General features: G+C 43.1%; 1 protein-coding gene across 1 annotated transcript in view; it reads right to left on the bottom strand.

Annotated features, from left to right (window-relative positions):
• LOC138583747 (neurexin-3b) overlaps window positions 1-23647 on the bottom strand; it is a 255381-nt gene that overhangs the window by 23197 nt on the left and 208537 nt on the right. The window contains exon 14 of the mRNA XM_069655717.1: window positions 12850-13160. Coding sequence (XP_069511818.1) covers window positions 12850-13160 — 311 coding nt within the window. The remainder of the gene's footprint in view (window positions 1-12849; window positions 13161-23647) is intronic.

The raw sequence follows: 23647 nt of genomic DNA, 5'->3' as shown, positions 1-23647 counted from the left end.
CCGAGTTCGAACACGAGGGCCTTTCTGTGTGGAGTTTGCATGCTCTCCCTGTGCATACGTGGGTTCTCTCCTCCCAGTGAGATTGTCTCTTTTCCCATTGCCAGTAAAGTATACTCCTGTGAGTCTCTTTTTTGCTGTGTCACCGTCTGATGTCACAAACGTGCCCGAAACAGGGTTAGTAAACAGTGAAGATGTTACGGTGGGTTAGGTCTTTATTACAAATTTGGAAAGATGTTCGAGCGCTGCTCGGACGGAGACGAGAGGATTTTGTAGCTGAGATGACGCAGAAGTTACAGACGGAGCATCGCGCCGGAAAGGGGGAGGAGATTAGCGTGTTGACATGGGTTTTGTGTTCCCATCAATGCTGATCGGAGCCGAGGCGATAATTACCCGGGTCTACTGCAGAGTCATTTGAATGGGTCTGAATTGTAAATTTTCCCCCTAAGTAAAAAAGCCGGGTTTAAGCGGGTTATTTGACCAATGGGAAATCGGCCCTGTGATTGACTGGCGGTCAGGCCAGGGTGTCCCCACCTCTAGCCCAGTGACAGCTGGGATTGGCTACTTGAGGTAAATTAATTTGCAGCAGTTGCAGTACATAAGAAGGAAAGAATGAAAATACTAAGATCAAGGTAGGTGCAAGATTAAAAGGAAGGAAGGAAGGAAGGAAATATTCACATCTGAGAGGCCAGAAATAATGAATTTTTGGAATTCAAACCAACCTTCCTGGGCTTGAATCCAGGATTTTATGATTACAAGTGGACTCTAGGAAACTAATTTAAATGAGGAAGAAACAGAGCAACACATCTGTATCTGTGTCAGTTTCAAAGAGCTGGCCTTTAAAGTGCTGCCAAATGTACTTTATCTTAACGTCGGTCCATTTTCTTATTATAATCTTATATTATCATATTTAGATACGTCTTATGTTCAATAGTAGCTGCTCTGCGGCTGTGAACGCCAAAGATCTCTTCTAATACCTTCGTGTTCATTGTGAATTGATGTGACCGATGCTCGATGTCCTCGTGAGATCTGAGTTAGAGATTTATGAGTATACATGTTTTAACAAGGCTCGAATTCATCTGATTCTGAGTCGAATCCATGAAACAATTTCATTCTGGATCAGATCGCAAAGCTAACTTAATCCACGCTATTCAAAAGGGATTGCTTTTTTCTTTGCCTCTGATGCAAAACACATTAAAATAATGTTATCGTGGTTTTCTGAAAGAGCTGCTTTATCCATTATTGGCTTAATCTAGGAAGGCATGTGATTGTATAGTTGTTAGGGATGCCTTTATGTGCAAAGGGCATCAAAAATAAACCTCAGATGACATCACTAATCGCAACAATACAATCAATAAGTAAGCTGATACTTTGGCTTTCTGTTGAGAACGTGTGAAGTCTGAAACCAGCAGCTGAAATTGGAGCGTACACTCTCTCCTTGTGGACTACATCTTGATCTCCCTCTTCAATCCCTTTCAATATCGCTGTACTTCTCACCGTCAAAGGCTATTATGACTTCAAGGCGTTAATACCAAATCAATGTAGGCGTTGTGTAATGGCTGGGGCTGGCAGCTTCACGTCTCCCAAATTAGCTGGAGGTCCCATTTGGCTTCAGTTCCTAATGAGCACAAACCAAATTAAGCATTCAATTTAGTCTCTTTTTAGAAGATGAAAGTTGAAACGTAATCGCTAAACCAACAGAGAAATTATTTAAGTATATTGTACGTCTGGGCCCTCCCACGCTACCTCGACATGCCAACACACATGTAAGGATGACTAACACGCACGCACAGTCACATACATTCTTAATCATCCTTCACTCAGTGCTGCTGAGATCAACAGGTTTCATTGTAGTGTGCAGCATCTCTCTGTGGACACAGATGAGAAACATTACGGGGCCTTGCTAACAGCTCAGCTGAGCAATGAAACAGAACGCATTATAGCCGGGAAACATCAAAGGCTGCGTCTGTGCGATACATATTTAATTAAATCCTATTGACTCTATTCGACACATGGTGTGCACACAGAGACAGTTATGAATATATAGATCTGTGAATAATCTCAATGGATGCGGTCTCTCTCTGTTTCTCCCTCACATACGAGCATTAATTCAAGTGCAACCCGTAGCCAGGCAGCAAATGTATTCACAGTACAGCCATGTGCAGAGATTCATTACTGCAACTGTGGAATAATTCAGCAGGTGTGTGAGCGCCGCTGCAGCTGCAGCCTCAAACACACCTGAAGTTAGGATTTATGATCACATGTAGCACACGGCCCGGGCAGCCTCGTCTGATTGGTCTGCTTCCGAGCTGTTTTCAATTGTGTTACATTGCGGCACGTTGAGCCGAGCTTAGCACAAAGAAAAGAGCAAAGCTAGAGAGTGAAAGAAGACAGAATACAGATTTCAAGTTGTCTGAAAATGTCTGTCTTGTTAGCTAGCGAGCTAACGACCACCACATCTATGAGTCAGCAGGGCTTTCTTCAGAGTTACGTAAGTGTACGAGGCTAACCAGTTAATGAGGAGAGGGCTGCTCGGTGCTGCAAGCAGTGCCAAGCTGCTGTTAGACTACATAAACTTTAATGTCTCATTTTATATTTGTGCACACGTTGAATACACAAACACAACGTATAGGTCAGCTTCAGGCTCGTACGGATTGACCTTTGACCCGCTTGAGCTGGCTAACGTAGCGCTAAAGCTATCGCTGCGTTGTAAATATTTCTGAAAATGTTAATTGTTTTAACATTTATTCTTCAGAACAGCATTCAGCAACACGGGGACAGTAATTGAAAGCAGATTAATTAGGTTAAATAACTGGCCTGGTCAGTGTACCGAGAGAGAGAGAGAGAGAGAGAGAGAGAGAGAGAGAGAGAGAGAGAGAGAGAGAGAGAGAGATGCAGACAGCAGATCACATTTCAAGAGGGACAGATGAGGAATTAGATGTGAAGTCATTCCTGCTTTATTAACTCGATTAGATCTGTTCTTCATTAACAGGATTTCTGTGAGAACAATTGTACGATGTAGATAGACTTTAACATTAGTTAGGGTTATATGTAAATGTAAAAGAAACAGTGATAATTTGGCAGCAATTTTAGATTTAATCTTAGTCTTAAAACAAAAGTGCTTATTTAGTTTTAATCACATTTGAGTCATTTTTACCTTTTATAGTTTTAGTCATTTGAGTCAGCACGTTTTCTCTCTTTAATCTAATTCAATTAGCCTGATACAGGTTCAATCTGCTGTAAAGCGTCGTCCTTTCATTCATTATATCCTGATCATTTTAATACTATAGATCCTCAGCTGAGGTTATACAGTATGTGAATGTAAAACATCGCCCGTCTTCCCTCACCTCCTCAGCCGCTGAAACGCTCATTCACGCCTTCCCCACCTCCCGACTACTGCAGTAACATTCTTTATAGCACATCCTCCAAAATCCGCCTGTCTGCTCACCCTCTCTAGCACCGGAGACCACATCACCTCCGTACTACAACACCTCCACCGGCTTCCCATCCAATTCAAAATCCTATTAATCACCTACAAGGCCCTTCACGATCTTGCCGCCTCCTACCTCACTGACCTCCTTCTCCAATACATTCCCACCTGCAACCTCAGATCTACTGATGCCAACCTCCTCATCCCTCTCACCCGAACCGAACACCGGACCTGGGGGGACACAGCCTTTATCATTGCTGCCCCCTCCGTCTGAAACTCTCTCCCACGACACCTCAGAAACTCACTCCTGTCCTTCAAAACCGCTCTCAAAACCCACCTATTTAAATCTGCTTTTAATCTATGATCTCATTTCTTTTTAACTTTCTCTTACCTTTATATACAGATTTTATTCAACTGAAAGTCCTGTACTTTAATAGATTTTCACTGCATATTTGCTATTGTTGCTTCTGTTCTTTCTTTGATACCTTTTAAAGCGCTATACAAATAAAATGTATAATTATTATTATTAAACTTCTGGAATGTAACGTTATGCATGTAAAGCCCCAGAACAGAGCCGTGCAGTTACGGTAGCACATTCCTCTCTAGCCTTATTTGCAGCAGCAGTGTCTGATTTTACCGTAATAACTTTTTATATGTTCATTATCGCCTCTCATTCTAACAATCCGACTAAAGCAGACAGCCGATGATCGCTGCTTTTTGTGCCGAAAAGGCGTCAAATGACGCGTAAAGCGCCCCTTTTTCTTGTGAGCGCGCACAGAGCCTGAAGCAGGAAGCCTGAGTGACACAGAGGAAGTTCACAACCACCTTTGTGATACATGTTCGTTTTGCGTGCGTTGTCGTCAAGCCGCCGCTTTGGGACATCATCACCTGTATGGCGGGGTCGGATTCAAAGGGATCTGCATGTACTTCTAACCAGATCAGGAGAAGTATTTTCTCTGGAACGATGTAACAAGCTGATTGTAATGTTTACATGCGGAGTTACAGATATGTTTTGGACCTGAGGACACAGAGTGTTGTAAACAATGTGTCTGAAGAAGACTGTAACGTTTGATGTACGTGGTATCTACTGTTATAGATCGATCACATAGAAGGCCTACATGGAAACAAGAAACAGCCTCAGGCAGCAACATGTGAAGGCAACACACCTGACGACGTTTAGTGAATGCAGCACGGCGCGCAGGAGAGCAGCTGTGTGAACCGGAGAGGCGGTAAGTCTCTTATAAAGTCACTTGCAAAGTGCTGAAGAAAAAAAAAAAAAAACTGCTGGCAATAGAAGTTTAACTTTTATAATAGTTTTGCTCCCAGAACCGTTGTGCTGGAAAAAAAGCTAATTAAACACCAGCAAGAGTGTGGGATCTCACAGCAACCTCGCAACTTTTGAAAATGGCTTGGCACAGGATTTAATACCGACTGTTCCACTTTGATAATCCATGCAAGTCGACTGGCATGTGCTCGGGGATAGATGACATCTGTATGGGAAGCGGAAGAATCTGGATTTGAGATGTAACGCCTTAAAAACCATCTGGGATGTTTTTTTAAATCCACAATCGTTCGGTGAAAGTCAAAGACAGGAATGCTGCATTTCAATTAACTTAAGCGATCTGTTTAATTGCATTCAACTACATGTGGATGGAGCTGTGTTTTAAGGCTGGTGATGTTAAACTTTGTTGTTTCAGTTGCATGTTAGTTTTATGACTCGGACATGTGTCTCACTGTATAACCAGTCAGCCTCTCTGGTAGCATCCCAGCGTGAGGTTCAGCCTGTGAGCATGTGCTGATGTCCTGCCGACCGGCTCAGGAACAAACTGCTGCACAGTGTGTGTGCGTGTTTCTCCGTGTGTGTAACCGATGTGTGCTGTTTGCTTGCCCCTTGGTGTGTGGGTGCCCCGCCGTGACAGTGGAGGCTGACAAGACAGCAGGTTTACACAAACACACACTCTCTCTCTCTCTCTCACTCACACACACACACACGAGCTCTCCCGGAGGATCTATATAAACTGTGTTGTGAGGCATGGGGGACATCCATTACAAAAACCCCTGTGGTTCAAAACCCCTGGAGCTTGCTGCTGGTTCTCACACACTGCGAGACAAACTGCCCTGAACGCGCGCACACACACACACACACACACACGGAGAAACAAACACATGACCTACAGACATGGAATGTGAACATCTACAAACACGTTCATGCAGAGAAGTCTAATGGAAATAGCTTCTCGTACATATTCTCTGGCATACCAAGTGGCATGAAAAATTCATGAAGACAGTTGCAAAGTTGCAAACACACTCCGACGACAGAGAAGACAGACAATCCATGACAGTCCTGGAATGAGTTTGTCATGTTGATGGTAGGGGGGGGAAGCAGACGCTGATATTGTTCTTCTGTTCCCTGACAGTGCGCGAGGATGCAGCTGCAACACGGCTGACAGACTTGTGTGTGTGTGCAAATATATGCAAGTAACAGTAGCCTAATTTAGCTGTGCATGTATGCAGACGTGTAAGACAATGATTAAGAGATCCTTGTAAGAACTATGAAAGTATGTGTGTGTGTGTATCCCTTTAATGAGCCACACACAGCAGCAGGCTCCTCATCAGTTGCTGTCTCCTAATTGGACCTACAGAGCTAATAGTGGACCTCCTGCATTCATCTCCCAGAATTCACTAGGAGGACGGGTGTCTTGCAGAGAATAAAAGCAGGATATTGACAAAGAGAAGGAAAAAAGGAAGGAAGTAAGGAAGGAAGCATCCTGCAGGAAAACCTGCAAACTAGTTTGACCTTTACACAATTACTGGCAGGTCTGCGCGGCTGCTGCAGGGAAGGTGATCACAGGGACTGACTAACTGAAAAGAAAAGACGACTGACAGCAGGTGGAGGAGAGGAGCGGAGCTGCCTACAGTCACCGACACACACCTGTACGCACACACACACACACACGCACACAGGAGCAGATGAACACACTCATCAAACATCATCTGGCAGACTAGCACGTGGAGGCGCGCAGCAGGCTGCACAGCGCCTTCCTCACTACCTCTTGAAGAGAGAATAAATCAGTGATTATCATATATCCCCAGGCGTTAAGCAACATCCTTGATGTACTTTAGATAGACGCCGTAAAAGAAGCGAGTCGAGGAAAACAGTGAGAGGAAAATGGAGGGCGAGCGAGCGAGCATTGCAGGAGCTTAGTGTGCAAAATCTTATCTTGCAGCTGAGTGAATTGATTCTGGTTCATGACCTTTCCCTGCAGGTTGCCCTCTCCCTAAACTTTCCTGTAACTCTACCAGAACTGCTTGAAAATAATCTGAAAATACAGAAATCAAACCGTTCAGAAGAAAAATCCACGTCAGTCCAACCTAATAACACTGCCATCATCCAAAGCATATCCAAGTGCATCGATACAGCGTTATTTCCCGCCTCCCCGCTGAAAAAAAGAGCCCAATTAAACTGCTAACAATTTACCTCTCATTTTCCCGTCTCCTGAGCGCCAGGCCAGTTGAAGATGATAGACGCGAGCAATTTCTTTAACACGGCAACCATGCAAATCACTCTCAGCGTCTCTCCCTCAGCGTTTTCCCCCCACGGTACGCTAGATTGCAGCCTCCTTTCCTAATTGTTCCCAAACATCTCAGGCCAGCAGCGCGAGCTAATTGAGAACGAGAGACGTTGATCTCCCATGATAGAGAGCCGCGCATAAATGAGTGCTCCCGAAACGACTCTCCACATAAATGCGGCAGGCGTTAAATCCGTTCTTTGGTTCAACCAGAATTCTGCAGGGCCGGAGGGATTAGATCTCTAGCTCTACCTGTTTTAGATTGTTGTGGGTTTTCCTGCCAAGTCTCTCAATCTCTCCAGGAGCTTTCAAACAGTGTATGTGTAAGTAAATGTAAGACAGTAAATCAGCCGGATATATAATCAACCAAATTAAAGAATTGCTTCATGAATTAATTATTATTGAATATCTGAAAATAACAAATTGAACGGTTGATAACTCACTCAAATAGAACCAGAGCTATTAACCTTGTAAACATCTCCATGTGGTGTTCTTCATGTGCTACAAGACATATCAGGGACAACATCAGCAGTCATCTCCATGGCTGGGCCTTTTAAACTGCAGTGTACCAAGGACAGGCTGAACAACACGTTTTCAGATTGGCAGGTTTGAGACGTCACAAACCAAAGGAGCCAATCCCGTTAATGGACGGGGTGACGCTATGCATATCATTATGTGTAACCTATGGCAACCACTTCAGCGACCTACGAGCCAGCTGTAACGGTCATCGTAACTCACTACTGATTACTAACGTTAACGTTACTACTACTTATTACTACATTTCAAGCTAGCTAAATTTTAACAAGTTGCATAGTGGGCGGGGACTATGCAGATTCATGAATTTCTAATGAGGTAGGAGGAGGAGATGCCTTTTCACAAGGTGATTAAATGTATTTTGAGGAAAAAAACATATCAGACACAATTAATTATTTCAAGCAGAGTCTTAAAACATGACTGGAGCTGCTCTTTAAGCTACGAGCTTCAAGCACGGATGAGGAGCGGGCTGCAGAGGTCTGATAAACTCACCAAACAGTCTCCAGACGCAATGTTTCCTCAAGTGACATCACTTAAAGCTCCTGTGAGGAGTTTTTCACCGGTTATGATACAGGCTGAAATGAATTCTGATGACTCTATATGACCTACAAAAGCAAACCAGACCATCAGCGACAAGATTGATTATTTCTGTATAGTTATTTTTAATGCCTGAAACTGCTGGCGGGGGGTAGGTGTCAGACAAAGCGATTAACTGCACGCTGACTTTGTTTACATTTTCCAGGGCAAACATTTAAAGTGAGTGATGCATATGACTGTTGAAGAAAGCAGGATGAGATTTTTTGTTCAAATCCACCACTTTAGCATGTACAGGACAAAATCAGCAAAGAGATAAGAGGTACGGCTTTGTCCACAGGGGGCGCCAAAATCAACACAAACCCAAAGTTCCTCACAGGAGCTTTAAGACAGCTGATCAGAGTTTGCACAGCTCAAGAGGCCTTTGATAACCTTTTGTCCTCATATGTAGCGGTACTTCTCACGACTTGGTTGTGTAAAATTGGTGCTGTTCACCTTTAATTCTGCAAGCTACTAGTAGAATTTTAATAACATGTTGTGTAACTTCTTAAATAATTGTCAAGCCATTTAACTTTGAACACAAAGCACTCCTGATCACTGGAGCTCAGACAGCCGACAGAGCTAATGTCAAACTGTTTATTCTTGTCGAGGGAACAAGTTGTTTGATAAAAGCAGGCAGGAGTCAGTGTGAGGCTAAGACACAGCTTAAAGTAAACAGGTTTATAACGGGACAATATTTATTCCATTATCCTTGTTTGTATATATTGACCATTACATTACTCTTTTTATAGACCTTATTTACTTGTCTTGCCGAGCCAATAAAGAACTAATTAATATTGATGATGATGAGAGGATAAAAGTCAAGAGCTTTCTGGAGAGTGTGGGGTTTGATCAGAGTGAACTTCTCAGCATAATACAATCTGCTCAGTATGTTAGCGTATATGAGTCAATGACATTCAGCTAAAGCTAACATGTTTAGCATCATTAATCCCTGTCTGATTAATACGATCAAAGAATGATGACTGTGTGAAAAGATGGACGACATGACAGCTCCCTAAAAGTGAAGCCAAAACTTTTCGAGCGCTCCCTGCTGACTGGCTGCAGTATAGGTCATAAAGCCCGCCTCCTCCATGTTAACAGATGGGACATGAGTCAATCTATAAAATCAAAATACACGCAAAATAAATGTTTCTCAAACATGGTTTCTGTCATTATAGTTAGTTCTTATCATGCTGATTTACGTTTAAGTTTATTTTTAATTAGTTATTTGATGCTGTAAAAAGGATGATTGACAGCTCTGTTGACAAATACGGCTCCTGCAGCCGATCTGTTCCTGATTAGCAGAGTGGAGGAGGAACGGCGAGAGGAGACGTCACTAAAACAATCACTACAGTCATTGAAGTTTACATATCTGTGAACGTTTACCTCAGACCAACACAAGAAGCTGTTCTGCTGTTAAATACGCAGACGTGCAGGATCCTTGATGTTTTTTTTGGTAAGTTAAATGTGTGTTTTGGTTAGCAGAAGGTGCTACGGCGGCTCCACAAACCGATCTCTACTGCCCAACTCTGGCTCCAAATGTCGTCGCCTATTTTGGCTCCAATTTTGTACAATGAGAGCAGATGGAGACGCGCCGTCCATCTTCATATTGAGTCTTTGGTTTGAATCATCAAATGATACGAAAGCTCTGGGAGAAGGATAGTGGGCGGGAGAGAGCTCAGCTCACTGATAAATCTACTGCCGGGTCTCAGTCCATTTATTATATGCATTAAGAAGCGGATATGATGTGTCAAAAACTCACTGAAACGTCTATTTTAATGAATTTCTTTGTTATACTCCTGAGTCTCAGGCAGGATTGGGCAAATAAAGATATACTGATGTAAAATTGTCTGTTTCTGACAAAATGAAACAGTTTGACACTTGCTTTCACCTGCAGATCTGAAATATTTCTCTGCTCGTCTTTGGTCCCCCCTTAAGTGTCTCACCTGACCTAGAGGGGCCTGATAACACAGTGACAGAGCGAGAGAGTAAAAGAGAACGAAACGTGTCTGTCTCGGTCGTCCCCGCGGAGCTATCATTAATTAAGCGTGAGATTGGCTCTCTCCACTTCCCACCCCTGTCTCTCCTTCTGTTGATCCTGGGATGTCGAGGGATTCGTCACTTCTCACCTCAGAAAAGGAAACAGCTAGTGTTGGTGAAGTGGACCAAAAAATAGATGTGCAAGGAAGATACGAAAACACACGTATTTGAGTCTACTTGTGCGCACACACACCCGGCTCCAGCACTCCAGCTCCAGTCCAGCACTGTGTCACATACCTATAGCTCTCTCTCAGCGCTGCAGTACATCACTAATGATAGCTCGACTCCCTCTGCTCCCCTATACTACCCTGAGGGGTGGAGAAATCTGCCAAACCGGGCACAGGTCCTCCGCTCACCTCTCTCACCGCGCTTTTTTGACAGCCAACGAGGGAACGGCAAAATTAAAGGCCTTGGCAAATGAGATTGGGTGACACAGTGGTGTGAATCAAAGCAGACGCTGCCACGGGAGCTTGTGGGAGAGGAATGAGAGAGGTGCGCTCTCAGAAGGCAAACAAAAAGTAAAGTGAAAAGTTAGAGAGGGCAAAAAGCGACATTTTTATTGTTAAGTTAGCAAAGTGCATCATCTAACAGCCGCGTCCTGGCTACTGACAAAAGAGGTACGGCTTCATCTTTTCACCTTGAAACAGCGAGCGCTTTGTGTAAAAGCTCTTTCACAGCACACAGGACTATATTGACTTCCTTTGATATTAATAGCCTATGACACAAAATGCCATTTTCCAAGCGATGCCATGTTTTTTTCTTATCTGATGCGACCTTGATGTGGTGCCGGAGACGGTGGTGTAATGTATCCCAGCTCAGTCATCATCATCGCAGATTACTGACAGAATGGATATGGACTGCTCCGCTTTGGCTCCAGACCTTCAAATGTCACAGAAAGGATCTTGACATTTTTGTCAGATCTGCCCAAATCACAGGGTATTTAGTGGCTTTCTAACATTTCTGACTCTGGCCTCCCTCCACGCTCGCACAGATAGAGAAATACGAGTGTCAGCACTGACATGAAGGGCCATCGTCACAACAAGCCAGACAATCTGTTGTTGAGGTGAAGAGGTTGATAACAGCGGTCTCTGTCTGTGGTCCACCAACAAAACCTCTCCCCAAACCCTGCCTGTCTCTCTCCTGAGGGAGAGTTATTGCTTTAATATGAACATCCACTGGTTGAATTTGTCCTCTGGGTGTCAAAGGCGTGATTACTTTCTTAGCACGACGCTGACAGTCATCGGCTTCGATTGAGGACATATTGGAAAGAGGCCTCTGTTGGGCTGAGCCGTGTGAGTGACAGACAGAGACGGACAGAGACAGAGGAGAGAGAGACAGAGGAGACGGAACAAATGTAGAGCAAGGGAGCAGTGGCGATGCCAGCTTTGCACACCTCAACGAGCGGCAGCACTTAAATCCTCAATAGAACGAGTAATACAGTATCCTGACCTTGACTGATCAAGCAGGGAAAAAGGCAGCGCGGCTACAATCCTCCCACGCACAGGCACAGAAAAGTCACAAACATAAAAAGTAGTGTAGGAGGCATGAGGGGACTTTTGTTTGTGGACGTTTCACTCTGTCACATTTTAGACCTGATTATCAGGGAAACAAAACATTTCGCCCACGGTGCTGTTGGCCACAACAGGAACAGTGGGTTTTTATATTTCTGACAAGAAAAAATGCAACTGAACACCACACTATGCTACACTCTCAATGTTAAACATTTTGGGAAGTAGTCTGACATTTTGGGTAACAGGTGCTTTGGCTCTCTTGTTGAGAGTTAGATTCTGTGGTTGATACGTCTGTGATATATGCAGCTTGAGCAAGATAGCCGTTAGCTTAGCATTACAGCAACTCTATGCTGACTAATGTTGAGTCTTGTTTGGTTAATCTAAACCAACATTTCAGAGTTAAAATAACAATTAACTTTAGTTATTTTACAGCGAGTTATTTGCTGGGGTATGTCTTGGAATTGTCCTTGTTACCTCCTGAAAGTATGTTATGCTAATGCTTCTAGCTTCATATTTCTGTGATACCTGTGGAGTAGCTTAGCATAATTGTTGTCACACTGCTGCTCTGTGCAGGCCCTCATACAGCCTCTGCCTGAAACCACTCAGTCAGCTCTGTCCCTTTAAGAAACCCCGTCCCTACAAGCTTCTGATTGGCCAGCTCTCCGAAGCCTGCTGACGTCACAATGTGCAGCGTGTAGAAAAAACTGTGTGAAACCTGGCGTTCACAGCAGCCTGCAGACTGAGCTGACATACCTTTACCTACAGATGTGAAACTTCACCCACGTTTAGTCTGGACATCCAACATTGTAACATTATATATATGTCTTAAAATGTAAAGTAAAATAGTCCCGGAAAGGGAGTGCATTATCATTTTAACACTTCCTGTTTTACAAAGATTAAATTCATGGTAAAAATTTTGTTTATTATTCAGCTTTAGAGATTCTGAGGCTACTTGTTTCTCCCTGTTTCAAACTGCTAAACTAAACTAACCTGCTTTTAACTGCAGCCTTATGTTGAAGAGACACGAGTGTAACTATGTCGTTATACACAAAATGTTAGCATTAGCTCAGTAAGCATATGTATGGCACTTGTTTTTCAGTATCTCAACAGCATCCATCCTTCTTATTTTTCAACAAACAATAACATTCAGAAGTGCACACATCTCTCTTTGTGTCCCATCAGTCATCCATCTTACCTGAATAGTGGGCGGTGAGCGCTGCTTGCGGGTCGTCGTGGTGGACAGCGTGGTGGTGGTCTCGATAAAGGTGGTGGACATCTCCGGTGGCACCGAGGTCGTAGTGCGAGCCGCGCCCCTGCTGGCCGGCACGTCTCCCACCAGCCGCACGCTGCCGTTCACCTTGATGTTGACGTGGCCCTCGGCGGCCATGTTGAGCACTTTAAGGCCGTTGTAGTAGAGGCCGGAGAGCTGGCCCTGGTAGGGTCGCTTCCGGTCGTTTCCGCCAATGGAGATAGTGGCCTGGGTGTTGAAGATTGTCAGCTGCCGGCCTGGCGCAGGAGGTACGGAAGTGAGTGTTACATGTTTATAATGGTAGAGCTGTCATAAAAAGCTCCATGCATTGCCTTTAAGAGGGCCTAGGCTTACACTGCGTGATGGATGCATTAACGGAAAGCTCTAGCAAAGATTAAATGTCTGTTCAGTCTCGGTTTGCTGCTTGATTCAATGAGCGTGGATGGAGTTGAAATGGCAAACTGTAATGGTGATGTTACATGCTTTTACACTGTAAAAATGTAATTACAGTATCAGTTCTAAACAACCCCACCTTTCTGTTCATAAAAGGCTGCGGCTATATGCAATGTTATCTACAGTAGGAGGGATTTTTTCCCCTTTGATACACGAGAAAAACATCCCTGAGAGAGACTACTAATGCTGGAAACATCAGACACCAGCAGCTATAGCAACATTATCTTTAGAGTGCAAACACATGCAGGTTTGAAAAGAATCTCATTTTAAAAAAAGAAACACAGGCGCTCTTAATATTCTCCGGACAAAACAATGGACTCCTGCGCTAAAATGATTAATAAATATGTGTACAAGCTGTGGCACATTATGATAAAGTACGAGCAATACACACTGACGACATGTCACGGTGAATTTCATTAGGAGAGGCCTAAATATCTTTGTCAAAACACACGGCTCATGCATAAATAATGAAACGAAAACACACACCAAACCTTTCAGCATACAGGAATCATAATTAAAAATCTCAATTCACACATACATAGCACTGCAAGCGTATGTTTGCGACACTGGCACAATTATGATACATAGTACGTCAGGCATGGGATGACAGGGACAGGACGTTCATATCACAGGAAATGAAAGAGCATGTGTGGAGTCATGCATGCAGCAGTAATGACATTTCTCAGACCTGTCTGTGTTTTAGCGATTGTTAAAGGGACTTTATGAGCAGGTTAACATGTTTATGTGCAAATCAACGTTAAATGCAGTTTATAATGATATTATGTGGCGTAAGACAATTTAACTCGCACTTTTTCTTTTTTTTATTCCCCCGCAAATGTTTTAGAACATAAACGAGGGGCTGATTTCATCGTCTCAGTGAATGAAAAGCACAACTCTATCAGGGAGCGGTGCACCTCGGCAAGGCTCGGAGATACTTTGCTGTCAAAAAGGCTCCAATTAGCTCTCCGTCACACAACAAGTGAGGACTTTATCACGTGTAATGTGCATAACTACAATCAGATAAATGACAGCAGGGAGAGGCACCTGCTGTTTGGAAAGTTTTCAGGGGGATATGCCCGCTGATTAGTTTGTTCTCAAACATTGCAGAGGATTTGAGCCAAGGGAGATAATTCTCCTCTCAAAACAATCAGCCCGCTGTAGCAGCGGAGATAATGCCTTCTCCCTGTCAATTTGGAAAAAGATTAGGAGCACTTGATACTTAAAATCTTATTGTTGCACTGTTTATAAAATCTTTTCCCAGTCCCTTTAACTGGACACCATGGTTGAACAGAATTTCAAAAAGATGACAATGACAAAAAACGGGAAAGAAAAATAAAAGATCAAACGAAAGGAAAGAACAAAAAGTAACAACGCTTTGTTTTACTTGACTTTTAAAGGGTTTAAGGGGTGGTTATTCATTCTCAGAAAGGTTGAAAGGGAACAAGCCGATGGAATGACAGAAAATAAGAAGAAAGAACTAGAAGTTCGATAAAAGATTTACCTTTCTCCTGAAGCCAATCTTCTACTGGCCGGGTATATTTGAACGGGATTTTCTTATTTGCCATTTGATAGCGCTCAATGTCGCTGTTGCCTTTAAAATTTGAAAGTTTAACAAACAACTTGAAACAGGTGGCAACAGCAACAGACATCACACATTTATACAGTGGTTTATGATGAGTTTTATCTTTGTTTAGGATTATTTATAAAAGCTTTATGAGGATTTTTTCAAGTAGCTTTAGTTAAAAATGTTTTATTCATATTTATACAGCACACTCCACACCTATACATATCCATGGATTTAAAGGCACAGCACATATCTGTAGCAGTCACAGTAAAGGCATAAACAACCTGCAAGAATAGGTTAAAACACAGCAAATACAAATATAAAACGTCCTCGAATACACTCACCATATTACATAATACAGTTAAAAAAGGTAGACATGCAACAACTGCCTTTCTCTGAAGTCAATCGAGGGTAATTAACGTGCACTAATTCTCCCACTGGACACCACCTGCTTTCGCATTTCAAGGGCCAAGGAGGAACGATTCGGTTTGCAGCCTGTTTGGAAGGAAGGAGCTGCGTCTGCAGGAGGAGGTGGGCGACGGTGGAGGAAGAGGTAATTTAAAGTACTGCGGACCTTTTGGGAGTGAAGCCCCACAGTGGCACAGATTTGAGGAGGACAATGCATACAAATGAGATCATTACTGACATGGTAGGAGGCCTTTGGGTGAAAAAAAAAAAGACCCCAGCTGCCACTTTCTGCTCTTCTGAGACCGTGGCTAACACGTTCCAGGTAGACGGGAATTACGGATAATAGACCGCCTTAAACAGGGAATGTTGTGTGTGTGTGTGTGTGTACTTAGAATTATTCCTGGCAGGATTTATCGCCGTGTCCGCGCCAGGATGCCATTTCACATGACAATCACAGAAGCATTCCCTCTGAAAGGCGCCACCAGTCTGTCGACGCCGAGGATTGAGATGTTCGCTTCCGCCTTCAAAGTCTTTAAAGGAATAACGAGAGACTGTGAAGCCTGTATGGGATTATGAATGACAACATGATGTCACTCAATACCCAGGTGGGAATGTGTTGGGAGGAAAAAAACCACGCAAGAACGGCATCTTTTATAACACGAGATAAAGGGCACAGCTTCGTGATTGTGAGGAAAGACCTTCTGGAAATGTGTCTGATCTGAACTGCTGGAATTCTCTCGGGTGATTCATCTATTGACGACATCATGCACACACACACACACACACACACACACACACACACACACACACACACACACACAAAAAAAATGGGGATCCACCAGACTTAGGGGGAATATTGGGTTTCTGGCTATGATGTCATGCTCATCCTTGAGTCCATAAATCTTTGAGAGCTTCTTATTTTTTGTTCTTTCTTTGCTCAGTTACTAACTGCCCGAAGAAAAGTTGCAAAAGTACTTTACTCAAGTAGAAGTACAGATAGTGGTGTAAAAAAGGACTCTGTTAATAATAGACATACTGATTCAATGTCTTTGCTGAAGTTAAAGTGAGAAAGGAAAGGTTCAAAGCATAAAGGACATTTCTAGCAGCTGTTTCTGCGCAAAACTGACTGAACTTACTGAATATTTTGGAGACTACTTCCCTTAAATCATTCTAACTTAAAATTTAAAGACTCCTCCAGTGAAAATCAAGTGTTTCACCTTGTAAACATCTCCATGTGGTGTTCTTCATGTGCTACAAGACATATCAGGGACAACATCAGCAGTCATCTCCATGGCTGGGCCTGTCTGCTTTTAAACTGCAGTGCACCAAGGACAGGCTGAACAACACGTTTTCAGATTGGCAGGTTTGAGACGTCACAAACCTAAGGAGCCAATCCCGTTAATGGGCGGGGTGACGCTATGCACATCATCATGTGTAACCTATGGCAACCACTTGGACGATGAACAAGTCAACCGTCATTGTAATTTTTGCAAACTCATGACTACTAACGTTAACGTTACTGCTAATTACTACATTTCAAGCTAGCTTAGTTTCAACAAGTTGCCACTAAACGATGGCAGAGACGTGTTTTGTTTTCACGGCGGAGGGGGCGGTTGGAAATTTACATAGCGGGTGGGGCCTATGCAGATTGATTAATTATATATGTGTTAAAACATGACTGGAGCTGGTCTTTAAAAAAGTGCAAATCAGTTGGATGGGAAATCTCTGGCTGCTCTGAATCATGCTAGTTCAAAGTGTCCCTGCAAGTTCTCGCTGTCAATCATGGACTTCACATTCACGAGGCACCTTGTCAGGTTTATCCTCTCTAGTCCATTTCTTCTTGATATGTCTTTTATGTCGGTTTTTTTATGTAAAGTCTGTCAAGTGCAATGAAATTGTCTCATCTTTGTGTTATTGTCAGTCTTGTTGTTGGGTAAGCGGTGCACAAAGATGCAAGGTACAACTAGCTTATAAGTCCCCTCAGATGCATAACGGCCAGAGTAACGAGCCTGTTTGGAAAACTTCAGCAGGAGAAAGAACAGACTTTTGTGTTAAAATGTATGTGTACTGTGTTACCTCCCACCTCTGCGTGCTGCATACCTGACTCTGAATCGCCCTGTTCTCACCTGCTGATTGAAATTGAGGACTGAATACATAACAATTACATTAAACCATTCATTAAGCCACTCAGGCTCCAAAGTAGCAAGGTAAACCATAGTCTCAGTTTCCTCTGTGCTATTTTTCTATCCTTCCTTTCTACCTTCAGAGAAAAGCCAGCCCGGAGCTCAGTTTACAGCCAGCTGGGACGGAGTGTGGATGTGGCTGCGAGGGAGCTCGAGGAGCTAAAGGACTGTGTCTGCAGCGTGCCAGCAGGTTAATCAGCTACTAGCAGGACTCCCTCCCTGCTCCTTTGATCTCCTGCAGGTTTCAGGTGGCTGCCAAATACACTCTGCTCTGGACAAGGGCCACGGAGGGAGGCATGATGGTTGCATGTGAAACCTGACGGGAAGGAGTTTAGCAGTTCGGGGGAGAAGGTGGAGGAGGGAGGATGACACGCAGGAGCCAAGAACTTGGGAGGAAACGAGAGTGAAACAACATCTGAGACTGAGAGAAGGATGCAAAGGCTCGCTGTGCATTGCTAATGGAATGATCTCAGGTATAGCTCTTACATTGTTGCAGGTGATTAATGAGGTGACAGTCCCCTTGTAATGAATACACCACAAGCTAATTGTTGGACTAATGAGAAAAATCTCTCCAGTTTGTCAATTTGATACGCGCTCTCTAAAGGTGACTCCAGAATGGACGACCTTGCCAATAAGAGCACTGGTGTGTGTTATAAAATCACTCTAGATTTATTTTCAAAGCAGAGCGGACGGATATTTCCTCATCAAACCGTCCACGACTACAAAGAGGAAGACGCAATTTAGCACCATTATGCGTTTGATGTTCGGAGACTGCCGGGGAGCCTCTTTTGCTTTAATCTAAAATCTATATTGTGGTTTTAGAGTAAAACACTGTTCAATTCTGATCCCTGTGCAGTCACAACAACAATGACGATAATAACAGTTATTAGAGTGTTTTATATGGAAACGGTGTTGAGTCATTTTCTATCATAGCTTTGTTGTGAGTCTCAGGCAGAGGCGACGTAAGTCCTGTTTTCTTAATATTGTGCTGTGAGAAATATTAATGCAAACTATGAATCAGCTCAAGCAGACGGACTAAAGTGTTGCCTCAAAGCTTTAATGAAAAGTGAAGTGATCTAATTATTAAAACGGGTTATTGGGGTGGCTGCTTTTAAACAATGAGGAATAATTCCCCATCAAAAACGACGAACTACGACACCTCTTTAAATTAAAACTCTTACTTTAATAAATATGGAGTTGAGTTCATGAGTAATTAAACAAACCCTTTTCAATTCAATACACTCAAGAGGATCTAAAGCCACAGCCTTTGAAGTGGTCCAGACAGTGTCGCATGTGTGACGTCCACGGTTGGCTCCGGTTGTACCTCTTGATTTTCCCGCTGGCGGTCGCTTTCCTTTTCAGACTGTTTGTCTTCATCTGAGCGTCGAGTTTGTTTCCTTTTCTTTAGATTTTCACTTATTTTTGAAGTTGTATCTGTAGTCATCCATCTTTTCTTTGTTTGTTCAGCCATAGTAGATTACTGTTTACTCGCAGTATTCCCAGAGACCGGCAAAGCAGCCGCTTAGCTCCGCCTACCCTCTCTGGCAGACCAACCACTGCTGGGTGATGGAAAACGTGTCACTAGCTGGGCACTGCTTGATTCATTCACCAACAACAACCAGACTCTTTAGCTGGAAATGTCACAAAATCGCGTTCAAACGTGACTTCAGAGTAAACAAACACGGCGAACGCTTCCTCAGTCAGGTTTAAATATTGAACGTTTAATATTGATGATTTGAAATCAGTGCAGCCACGACGTTCTTGTGTGTCGTGGACTTTAGCCTCCATACACTGTTCACCCGCTCTACCAACTGAGGTAAACCAGCGCCCCCATCAATCTTACTTTTGTCCTGGTTTTTCAAAGTAAAACTGTACTAGTTAACCTGTTCCAAATACAGACCTTTCAAGAATCTGGATTACCAGTGCTCTAAATGGGACTTCATTCTACATACTTTGTCCACAGGGGGCGCCAAAATCCACACACAATGAAAGTTCATAACAGTTGCTTTAAATTATACATTTTGTTTGATATTTGGCATTATTTTATGGGGACACAATCCTATACTTTTTATACAACCCTAATTTATCTACTATATCACTTTAACAATATCGCTATTCAAGTGCAAAATATTTTAAAAGAAGTCTACCCTATAAACCACGTCGAGAAAATGTTGTTTTTTGGACCAATTTAAAAGTTGTACTACATTTTGTTCCTGATATCCAGCCTGAATCCACCTCTCTGCAGGGATCAGGATCAGCAAGTTTTGTTTCTCACCACTATATGTATTAAACTGCATTTCAAATTGTAGAACAATTCTTTAGTTGCTTCACAGTAGAAATTTGTTTTTTTCTGGGATTTGATGAGTATATTTTGTGTAAACTTTCAGTGGACAACTGCTCATCTATTCTTCAACATTTCAGAATATGTCGTCATGCATATTTCACATTGTGCAGCGTGCATGCTGAGAAGTTGTTTGCAGACCTGTTTGATCTTGTAAGAGACCAGTATTTCATGCTATGCTGCTGTTTTTAGTGTTTACACGCAGCCTGTGTCTGTGTCTCTTTTAGCTCTAATGAATGCCTTCACCATTTTTTCCTCCCAGCCAAAACAATGTCTAAATGTTTCCCCTTTGGTGGCAGCTTTTCAGTCAACACAAACACTGGCACGGCGACAGTCATCTGCCGGTCGGTCGGCTCGCTCTATTCAGTTTGCTTGCCAGACTAATCTCGCCGGGGTTCCATCACAGGGCCGGTGCTGAGAGCCCATCAAAACTGTGAAAATGGCTACCGTGACAGGCTCCTGGCTTTCTCTCCATTTGGGGATGATGAGTACATTTGATATACTGCAGCCCCGTCCAGAAATCATCATTCCACAGCTCCACTCTGCAGCTCGCTGCTGCTGCAGCCGCTGGTTGTGACTGTCCCGCACCACCCACCTCCTTTCCAATCTACACCTGGCTTTCATCTCTGTCTCACCTGCTCTCTCTGTGGCTATTCACTCCTCTGACCAAGTCTCTTTCTATTCTCTCTCTCCTTAGCCCACCATCCATCCAGCTGTCCTCTGCACCCTCATCTGCCCCCTGCTATTCTCTCTCTCTCCAATGCAATCTGCCTTCCTTGCTCTTCTTGCCTGAATCAGTCCTCTTCAGCGACACATCTCTGGTATCATTTATCTGCTTTTCACTCGCTCTTTATTCCCTTTTACTTCCCCTCTTCCCATCCATAGGTCTATATGTCAGCCTCCTTCCTTCTTCCTGTCATCTACTCCATTAAATACACCCACGTCCCTCTGTTTCTCCAGCTCGCTTCCCCTCCGTCCTTCCATTCTCTCGCCGACGTCAGACAAAGCGAGGGAGTAAATTCATCATTTATCAGGTCACTCTGAAATTTATGGTGTTGAAAGGATGAATTAGACCGGCGGCTTCTACACTCGGCTTAGTCTGGGGTTCTGAGAACGACAGAGATTGTGTCTCTGATAGGGCTAATCGTGTTTGGCCCCGGGGACGCGCGGGGGATTTATCTTGCTCCCGAGGAATTGTTTTGTCTGTATTTCAGACAAAGATCGGCAGATATTTTGAAACGCTGCTGCTCTTTGTGTCTGTTTCAGGTGGTAGGAGTACTGACATTGGGTGCAGCGGTGCATGGATGAAGGTCTCTGTGTGTTTGAGTGCATCTGAAAAAGAACACAAGGCCACCCTCGTTATGACCGCCCCCTCTTGTACCCACCGCAAACGATGGAGCGCACACACACGCAGACACACTTTCCCCGAGGCCCAGGCCAGCATAGTTAGGCCAATGGTCATTCATCTGAGACAGCGCCTGAACCCCAGCCAGCCCCGGCGAAAGTGTGATGCACAATTTCCGCCTGGCTCGCTCGCGTAATTCTTTGATTCAAAGATTCAAACTCGCGCAAAAAAAAAGATCATGTAATCCAAAATCAAAGAGTGCAGGGATTCGGAGCGTTATATAAGGAAATTGGAACCCTCTCGCTAAACAAAGACAAGCCCCTGCAGTAATGTGGGTTGTCACAAAAGTACACACGATTGTAGGAGAGATGCACGGCTCTGATGAGGAACGAAAGGAAAAAGGATGAGGAACGCGGATAAAGAGGAATTTGAGGACAGAAAAAGATTGGAGATCTGAGGGGGCACTGTTAGAGGGAGGGGATAATTAGAGGGAAGGGAGAGACAAAGCAATCAGCACACACACACAAACACACACACACACACACACACACACACACACACACACACACACAGAACACGTGTAAGCTGCAGGAGGAATGCTGCTGTATGGGATCAGTGCGGTTAGACTGTTGTATAGAAGAATGGGACAGTCTAAATTCTATATTTATCTGCATTACAAAGCACAAATCTTTTATCGTATAATCACTTTTTGTAAATTGTGTAGATTAAACATAAAACAATATTTGTGTTTGTAAAATCCTCTCCCCTCATGTTTGTTAAAGGGATTGGATACTTTAATATGATGCAGTCCAGTTTACAGAGGTTAAGAGAGGACTGAAAAATTTTAGTAGATGTCCTGTTACTTGACTGAAATCGTACTCAAGTAAAATTAAAAATTAGCTCACTTAAAAAGTACTCAAAGAAAAAGTTACTCAGTTACTTTCCCACCCCGCGGATTTTTTATAATAAACCACTGTTGCCATGGTTACCTTACACATGCATCCTTTGCAAATGATATAAAATCAGACTTTTACTTGTTTTGTTGTCAAAATGACGAGACATGAATCTTTCGTGAAAGACTGAGATCGTATTCACAGCCACCAGACTCCATTGACATAAACAGTAATTCAACCTCGCAGAACACGGGGGTTGCTGATGGTCTACCGCTGCCTCGATCGGTTAGTTAGTTTGTGTTATTGTGTGCTGTTTTAAAGGGTTAGTTCAGTTCCCAAATAACTTAGGTAGCGGCAGACCAGCTAATCCCGTGTTCTGCGTGTCCTAAAATGACTGTTTTTGTTAATGGAGTCTGGTGGCTTTGAAGAGAGTGATCTGACGGCTTTTTCTGCTTAAAGAAAAAACTCTCTTCTGTCCCGTCCGTGGTTGGTTATGCGTCCGGCTAGCAGCTCTTCTGCACTTCGGTGTTTTTGATGCGGTGCATTTGATTTGGCGTCTGAGCTCGCAATATTCGTAGATAAATATCTTACTCAGTAACGGATGGATGTACAAATGTAGTGAATTACTTCACTTTATTTGAAACATACTTCAGTAAAAGTAAAATTACTGACTTTGAAAAATGCTCAAAAAGTTCAAGTACATGTAAAAGCAATTCAATTAGTACTTGTAATTCGTTACTTCCACCTCTGCCAGTTTAACGCAACTTCAAACTATGTACACAGTTAAATAAGCACCTCTTTAAGAGTGTAAATCAAAAGCAAACATAAGTTATTGTATCAGATTGTACAGGTGTACCTTAAAAAATGGACTCTGACTGTAGATTAGTTCATGTATCAAGTGTACGATCAAGATCCACTAATCAAGAATAAATAGCCTCTTCTGATCAGTGTCCTCAGCATGCTACAAGTGTATTTAACTGAAGGGCTTCTGATGCATTGTCTTACGTCCAATCCAACATTATAATATGTTTGGAGGGCAGTTTCTCAAGAGAAGTTTGACGGGCTGCATTTATATTTATATTAAAGAGCGTCCTGCATCCACAAGTAGAAGCTCCTTAAAAACATACTCGTCTACCACTCCTTCGCTTTGCACACTGGCCCAGGGACCTATTGTGCAAATGGAGAAAGGTCCAAGCACACAGAATGGATGTTAGAGAATGAGAGCCCTTTTGTATCTCAATGTTAAATTTTTCTCCTCATTCATGATGGTGAGATACTTGACATTGCTCCTGAGATGCAAGCATTGTATTTTCAATGTCATAATAGACACATAGTAATTTAATGTGTACACCTGTACATGGCGGCTTGTTTATGTTCTCTTGTTGAGCTTGTCCTCGATGGTGTGAGCTGCATGAATGTCTCTTTCAGAGTAGCGAAGCGAAGGCTAAATCAAATTGCTTGTACATGTAAACATACTTGGTGGAAAAAAGATTCTGATTAAAATGTTATATGTATATTTTTATGTCTTTTATTTTTACATTCTTAGATTGAAAGCGA

This window comes from Semicossyphus pulcher, unplaced genomic scaffold (genome assembly GCF_022749685.1).
Source record: "Semicossyphus pulcher isolate SPU_LCO1_2020_fin unplaced genomic scaffold, fSemPul1.0.p SCAF_11, whole genome shotgun sequence".
NCBI lineage: Eukaryota > Metazoa > Chordata > Actinopteri > Labriformes > Labridae > Semicossyphus > Semicossyphus pulcher.
The sequence above is the reverse complement of the archived record's forward strand: the minus strand, read 5'-3'. Positions and strand labels throughout refer to the sequence as shown.